The 8,262-nt window shown below is 34.0% G+C and overlaps 1 protein-coding gene across 6 annotated transcripts in view; it reads left to right on the top strand.

The window, feature by feature from the left end:
* The first annotated feature begins 119 nt into the window (after positions 1-119).
* Positions 120-8,262, top strand: part of LOC145312111 (WD repeat-containing protein 44) — a 29,971-nt gene continuing 21,828 nt past the window's right edge. For 2 of the 6 annotated variants that reach the window (XM_080151253.1, XM_080151250.1), the window contains exons 1-9: positions 120-250; positions 2,451-2,656; positions 3,084-3,142; positions 3,450-3,559; positions 4,235-4,293; positions 4,473-4,851; positions 5,502-5,554; positions 6,766-7,000; positions 7,421-7,527. In XM_080151253.1, the coding sequence (XP_080007379.1) occupies positions 3,475-3,559; positions 4,235-4,293; positions 4,473-4,851; positions 5,502-5,554; positions 6,766-7,000; positions 7,421-7,527 (918 nt within the window). In that variant the 5' untranslated portion in view covers positions 120-250; positions 2,451-2,656; positions 3,084-3,142; positions 3,450-3,474. Of the gene's footprint in view, positions 251-2,450; positions 2,657-3,083; positions 3,143-3,449; positions 3,560-4,234; positions 4,294-4,472; positions 4,852-5,501; positions 5,555-6,765; positions 7,001-7,417; positions 7,528-8,262 lie in introns of all 6 variants that reach the window. The other 4 variants (XM_080151251.1, XM_080151249.1, XM_080151255.1 and 1 more) reach the window with 2 other exon arrangements.

Below are 8,262 nucleotides of genomic sequence, written 5' to 3'. Positions count from 1 at the left end.
TATTTCACTGTTGGTTATACTTTATTCCTGTTAACATCTTTTGTTACAATAATGAAGATTTATAAAAGCTTAGCCTTAGGTCCAACCACAAATAAACTATGGCTACACAAACACACGTGACACTAATATCAAGATATTTAAATGAATCTGTTAACAAAAATCTGATCAGTAGGTTCTCCTCCCCCAAGCCAAGAACTTATTGTAGATTTAAATACCAGCAAAAATAGCGAAGAATTGGAAATTTTGACAGGTTAGTTTGAAAAAATTATATCTTGTTTAGTAGCAAAGCTAGTATATAATTTGATTTGTTCGAATTTAAGAAACCTGAATTGTCAGCTGCTACTTCCGAGAGTAAGTTATTTTTCTCCAAAGATTTTTCTGATCTAAACATATGAGAAACATGACTTTATCGGCTCCTAATAAAGAAAGAGGTTTGATTAATTCTAAATAGTATTTAGAGAACAGCTGCTTACAAAAAAAATATTTTAATAAATAATTGTACTGTACCTAACGGATTTATTATATGATATATTATAAGACTGATAAAAAAAGTAATAAAGCTATAAATAAAGTAAATATTTATTACAAAAAAGATTACTTTTCTCAGTAAAAATCGAGGAGAGTGTAATATAGACATCAAGTGGTGTATAATTTTAATGTCAGGAGATTGGATAGATACACCCCTCTTAAGTTTACCCCTACATATTCAAATTACTAACAATGGTAAATTGACTCGCAAAACTCCCATTTTTTTATTTTAGGGGGATGTGAATTTTTTTTACCTTAACACCTCCCTTGGTTGTTTAAGTGGGCGTGGACTCTTGTCAATGGGGGTACGGTGCAGACACCTAGTCGGTTGTATCCACCCCCCTTAGTTTTGCTAGGGTTGTGGATAATCCCCCTTTCTGCACGCTTTTGAACGTTTGCACAAATCCTTATTAAAGAGTTGCTGCGCTTCTCTTTATGATTACATTTCTCTGTGGAGAGCAAAATACACAATATTATGTAGAATAGAAATAGCAATAAAACTATTATCAGTTCTCTTTCTCAAGTTAGTCTCATGTTGACCATTATACTATTTATATGTTGTTTTTTTCATACATTATTGCTATGCCATATATGAAAGTAACAGAATGTGTGTCTGTATGTTAGTACCGTAGGACGGATATGAATCTTCATTTTTAGTGATACTTTATAACTTTTCAAATACCACACACAAATAAAGATTTACCTTTCTAATAACTAAAACTAATTTGGGGGGAGATAGTTTCTCCCCTTATAAAATTTTTTCATATAAACAATAATGAAGAGGGGGGGGGAGGGAAGTTGAGACCTCAAAGGCTAGTTGCGAATTTACTAAAGTCTCTAGAAAAATAGTATATATATTTATATTAATTGAATTAAATGAAATGGAAAGAATTAAACGAAATAATTTCAGAAAGTAATTGTGAATTTAATATTCGTGCATGAGAAAATATTTTATTCAATATGCTTTAAAATAACTTGATAAAAGTATGTGGCTACGGCGAAGACACCAAAGATCTATGCGTCGAGCCAATAGCGTCAAAGAAGCAAATCATAAAAAGGATAAATCTCCAATGTGTAGAAAAGACTCTAACCTTACAGTGGCAGCTAATGTTCGACGGATTAATAGTAGCAGAGATACTACGCTTTTAGCCGCTGCCGATATAGTTCATAGCAGACGGAGTAATGCTAATCTAAACCGACGCAGGCGGTCCCAGTCTTGTTATATTTCTATCACAGGAAAGTACTGGTAGAATTAAAGTTGATTTCAATGTTATTAAAATACTTGAAGTTTGATGTAATAATTTTTTTTTTTTTGGGGGGGGTGCCCCCCTTATTTTTTATTTTAGTTTTAAAAAAATTTTAAAAAAAAATTTAGGGGGGGGATTTTTCATTTTTTGGGGGGGTTGGGGGTGTCCCACCCCCCAAGAAAATAGTTATAAACCTTCCCGGGACCTATGAGAAGCTAACCTGTTAAGGAGAACCCGATCGGTTCAGTGGTTAGCGAGATCCTTCGGTACAGACACACAGACAGACAGACAAACATCCTGTTACTTTAGTATAAGGATTTATAGTAACAAGGCTAGTCTCCTGAATAACTTTTTCTCTCTTTCCGTCTGTCATTCACGCTTTGATGCAATGTAACAATTTATATAGACAGTTGATTTTTGTTTGTAAAGATTACCTTTATTAATGGCATTTCAGTCATAAGATTCAACTCACTTGTTCCGAGGTTTGTAAGTCATACCCTTGAAGATCTAAAGGGAAAATTTAATTTTCTCGGCTAATTTTCTTGTAAAGATTTTGCTGACCAAAGAGCAACTTTTGGGTCCTCGGTCTGTCTGTAATGTCCTTTGAGACATAAAATCTATTTTTTCCTTTAAATTGCATATGACTTTTAATTAAATGTGAATGTTTTGTGTCAGGTGATGAGTTAGCCATACGAGATCGGCGCTGGAGCCGGCTGGAGAAGCTTCGCCGTCGGGAGGAGGCCGAGAGGGCGGGTGGGGCTAGTGGTGGGGATAATTCCACGGGGGGTGGGGAGGATGACCCCAATGGTCATGGGGACAGTACGGAGTCAAGTGTGGAGGGAATATTTGTGGAAGGTGTCAGATTTAGTCATCCATTTCAGGTTAGATAATATATTTCGTAATAAAATAAATAAATTACTTTATAAGCACAGAGATATAGGAGAAATACGGCTGTAAATTACACTTACCCACAAAGTTTATAAGCTAATTCTATTATTTGTTGACTTAAAAAGTCCTGGGAATTAATTATTTTTAAATTCTGTTGTGTTCTAGATTATATTGCAAACTAACAAGTGTTTAAACTTTTCAGTCAATTATTTTTATCTTTAATAGGGGTAATTTTGTAAATCATGGTTGGTGGTGGAGTGTAGATAAATTTATCTTCTATTGTCCTTTCTCGTAAGATCCGTGCTGTTAGTAAAATTTTCTTTTATTTCCTATACATATTTTATAGTTAAAATTGCACTTGCTAATGTGGTTATTTGTAAAATTTTATCTACAAGAAATAAATAAATATTTTCTGTGTAGGTTGTAGAATCAGACGCCAGATCCAACCAATCTGGACCTAGTTCTGTAGCTGGGGCTAGGCATGGACATTTTAAAAACATGGTTTTATAACAGTGAACTCAAAGATTTATTTTATTAGTTTCAACAAGTTCCTTCTTTACCTACCTTACAATAATGATTTTAAAAGATGCAATTGGATGTTAATTTAGTTTCTGATTTTATACAGAATATATGTGAATTTACGAGGGTTTCCACGAGTTTATTTTATGAAATGTAAAATATCAAACTTTTGGAATCATTATTTAAAGGTTATTGCACTTTTAACTTCGTCTGGGTGTTGTTCATCAATCAAAGGTCCATGTTTTTATTATGTCTTATCATAATCAGATCCAACTCTCAGAGTACTGCCAACATGGAGCCTCCAGGTAGCTCCATCAGAGTAATGCGCCATTCCCTGGATGAGCCTGCAGCAGCGTCCCAACATTCCCATTCTCCAAGTAAGTTCATTATGTATTAAAGGTGCAGCTACTCTACAATTTGACTTTGTACCTCTGTTTGTCTGTTAGTAACGGTGTGGGAGAAACGGGATTTTTTAGGCTTCTATTCAAGATAGAGGTTTGGTTAAGATATAACTTTCAGTATACAATTTTCTCAGTCCATCGGCCTGTTGGTAATGTTGTAGGAGACATTTTTTCGTTTCGTAATTTTTATATCTTTCTTTATCTCTTTTTAATGACCTCTATGCCTTTTTTATCCATTCACGTTTTTTGTGCTACGCTGTTTATGGATGTTGCCATCTCTGTTTTATGTATTCTTTTCTTCATAAGAAGTATATTTATAATTTTTACAACATCTTTATTACAGATAGTTATTTTCCAATGAAGATCAGATTTCAAAGTAACATCAAATTAGATATATAAGAAAGAAACACACAAAACTACATAAACATTATTCATTTCAATTGAACATTTAAGAAACATTTTTCCAGTATGGCTTAGAAATCGATTAATATCCGCTGGATTAGAACCGGTTCTCAGCCATATTGAAAAATCATGTATAGTTTGTATTACTGTCAATTTTCATTTTAATATCCACGGAAAGATGTCTATAATACGATGCGATAAATAACTATTCTAGATAACTTTCCAAATAAATCATTTTTTTCTTTTCAGATGGTTTGAGATCTAGAGAGACAAGTTTACCTCCTGATACCAAGTCCTCACATTCTCAGGTACAAAAAAATTATAGGAGGTTGATCTACTTGAGATCTCTTAGAATTAAAAAAATCGTAATAGATTCCTATAATTAAAATTTTTCATTTTTGAAAATGCTACCTAATCTTATAAATAATGAAGTTAGTTTGATTACATAATTAAGTAAATCATCTTTAATCTAATAACCACTTGTTAGGATACAAGCCCAGGTGAAGATGTTCTGGACACCCCCCATGATCCTCCGCAGCAGCCCCCACCCTCTAGCACCCGTCTCCCCCCACCCCATAACTTACCCAACCTGGTGCCCGACATTGTCTCCTCCAGCACCACCAAGCCCAACACCCCCCACTCCCCCTCCTCCCAACCCGCCTCCCCGTCTCACAACATTCCGGCCAAAAGTCTTATTTTTAGCGCCGCCAATTATGCGCCACCGTCAAGCTTAGATCTTCAATCAAAGTGTGGAACGGCGGATCCAAGTCAGCCTGCAGCGCCGCCGCGGCGAAAAAAGCGGGCAACCAACTCTGTGTCAACTCCAGATAAGGATAGTCCGCAAGATCAACTGGTAGCGCAGATAGGTGAGCTATTTTTTATTTATTAGTCGTCCAAGCTTTTTATTTTGAGGGTAAGGGGGGGAGATGAGAGATTTAAAAGTTTTGAGGGGGGGGGGGTAATTTAATGTATATTATAATTTTTAGGGGAGGTAAAATGAAGGTTTTCATCGTTTTAGGGGGGTAAACACCCCTTTAACCCCACTCTTGGACGTCTCTGAGCTTAGCTAATCTATATTTTACTTTGTCTGTCACTTAATGCTCAGATGCTATTTAAGATGTACTGTTCAATTTTTACCCTTTTACAATGTAAAATCTATTATGCAATAAGATACTTTGTCCGCCATGCAACGAAAGAAACTTATTTATTGATATTTAAAAGGTTGCGTGATTTTCTATGATAGATTTTATCTATCATTTTTTTCTCACCCTTTTTTGCGCTTAAAGACGTTGTCATCCTTTTTCGTAAACGAAGTTCAATCCATTGAAAAATAAATATTAGCGGCTTACTAAAACAAATATAAAGGCACTAAATGCAGATTCGAAACTGCACAAGTCATAATTTATAATGATTTTATTTAAAAACCTACCAAAGGCATGAGTTTTACCTACCCCTGGAAAATTATTTTTTGTATCTGGCACTTCCATTGCACAACAAATAACTAATTTTATTGTAGGTGCTTGCAAAGTAAACGAAGTAAATACAACTATTTCTTCAATACCAGCCAAGGTAAGAAAACTGTTGTTTTACTTAGTTTTTATCCAGTTTTATTTTAACTTCATAAAATTTTAACTATACCAATCTAGTTTTTTTTAATAATAATATAGTTTATTTTAAGATTGTTTGATTGCTGACACCTTTTTAATCTTGCTTTGTTAACATTCATTCTTAAGTTATTCAATAACAATTTATTTATTTTTGCTTTTCTAAAGACTTGCATATTTAGTGATTTAGTGTAGTTTGAACTTGATTTTTTGGGTTCATGGTAAGAAAACTAAGTAGCGGGTTTCGTAATATTTTCACAGTAGCTTTTCTCCTATTTCTATACTCTGTTGAAATTAACATTTACCTAATCTAACTTAAAAATAACCTATCAAAGGCTACTGTGAAAATACTACGAAACCAACTACTTCATTTTCTTTCCATTATCCGATTTTTTAAAAAGAACTATGCACGAACGAGAGCAAATGATCTTAAATCTAAAAATCTGTGGACTAAAAAGATTGGTTGAAAAGTTTGAACACTGCTATATAGTTTGCAGAAACCAGTCAAGATTTAATTAAAATCATCAAATAAAATAACAATATTTATTCAGACCTTCCCCTAAAACCATTACTCTATGATTCTATCGAACCTTTTTCGAGATCATTTGCTTTCTCAATTAAAATCTTACTCAGAGGGTCATTTTTTAGCGTATTATCAGTAAAGTTGTGTTCTAGCGTTTAGTCAAATTCGCTTACTAGGTCAAACTGTTCCTTATTTTGTCCAAATGTATATATATGAAATGGTCAAAATTAAGAACATTTTGACTTAATAAGCGCATTTGACTAAACGCTTACACACAATTTTACGAGTAATACTCGAAAAAATAACCCTCATTTTAACTAGAGTTTTTGATTCTAGGCATTTGATGATTACCTAATAGATGCATTTTGAAAAAATAGATCTATTGCTCTCGTTTGTGCATAGTCAACGTCAGTTAAGAAAGCTTTTCACTTAATGAAAAATGTTAAATGCTTTCAACACAATTGATTTATTTCTATCTATTTTTTAAGTCTAATTAGTTATCAAACATGCCAATTTTGCATTCTGGATACACACCTAAATTGACCAGTGAGATACTTTCCAATAACTGGTTATTTGAGGGACTATGCCATTATTACAATTAAATTTATTTTCATAATCAAACGTTTTAACCTGACTCCTTACTCCCTGACTAGGACTGGGCAGATGGAGAATTTACCACTAGTATGCTAACCCACCAAATCTCTAGCAGCAGTAGCGTGCTAACCAAAGCCACGCCGCTGCGCAACTCAATCCGGTCACGGGACGGCCGAGAGATCGGGCGGGTGCTTACCACCGCCAACGATCGCGAGCTGGGCCGTGTGTACACGGCTGAAGAACGCGCGCGCGCACAGCAAGCAGCTAATTTGCTGTTGTCTCCAAATAATGGAGGTATGAGAGGGAGTACCAAGTTTTTATAACAGAATGTAGGCGTTTAAAGATTGACGTCCTATGACCATTAAAAAATAATAATGGGAATGTGTCAAATCAATTCATGGTCTGAAATATATTAATTAAATTAAAATAAAACTCCAACTTCCAAATGACAGACTTCCATTGGACCGATAATGTACTCAAGTTTTAAAAGTACAAGGGGAAATTATCACCTAAATACTGCTTGTAAAAGATTATTTGATATTTGGTTTTAACAATAAATATGTTTTCATATTTTACATATTAAATTAAGTAAACCTTTTTAAAAGTATTTTGATAATCTAGAAAATTGACATATTTACCCAATCGAGCCTTGAATTAATCCCCCAAATAACTTCTTGTTGTACAAAACTTGGTATCCCCTCCTCACATCAGCAGGTCTTGGCATCAACAGTTGGGACGCGACATCCTACAACAATTATGACGCCATGTCAGGACTTAATATTAACCTGGCCTGCAGAGGCGAGTTTGTGGTGAAACCGCAGGTTTGTCCTTTCATTTTGTTTTATTTAGTTCTGCATTTGTTATTTACTTATTATTTAAAAATATGGTTGCTTTTCCTCAAAGTAGCTAGCGAGCATAGAAATCCACCCCTCTCCCATTTTATTTTTCAAAACTTTAAATAAAGGTGGAAGGGTATTTTTTCCTGCAGGGTATATACCTGCGGTACCCTAACCCTAAGGTTCTACCCTGTATCTAATGTAATATAACCCTAAACTGAGGTAAAACACTAACAAATAATACCCACTACCTTTATTTTCAATTTATTTCTAAATTATGGTTTAGATGGAGGGACTTCTTTGCTCGCTAGGCACTTTGAGGAAAGGTCACCAATTACTTACACTAGAGCATTGATATGACATTGCATCTCACTTCTTTTATTTATTTTATTTTGTTTTAGTTAATTACCTTATAAAACTTATATTATTTTAAAAACATTAAAAAAAGGTAATGCTATTCAAATGTATAGCATTTAACTTGGTTTGTGACTGGATTAAAAAATCAATATTAGAAAGGGAAGGACCTTCGAGGGGTAAACTATTTAGAGATCCCATAAAGTTAAGTATTTATTATACTTAGAAACACCCTAGGAAGCTATATAATTATACAGGGTGTTTTTTTAATAGGACAAAAGTATTGCTTAATATAACCCACTTGCCATTGACAGAAATTAATAATCAATATCTTAATTGCTTTATAGGGTTGGGACATTTTGTAAA

The sequence above is a fragment of the Acartia tonsa genome, chromosome 2 (assembly GCF_053477335.1).
Source record: "Acartia tonsa isolate MP-2025a chromosome 2, ASM5347733v1, whole genome shotgun sequence".
Classification (NCBI taxonomy): domain Eukaryota; kingdom Metazoa; phylum Arthropoda; class Copepoda; order Calanoida; family Acartiidae; genus Acartia; species Acartia tonsa.
This window is presented reverse-complemented; position numbering and strand designations above follow the sequence as displayed.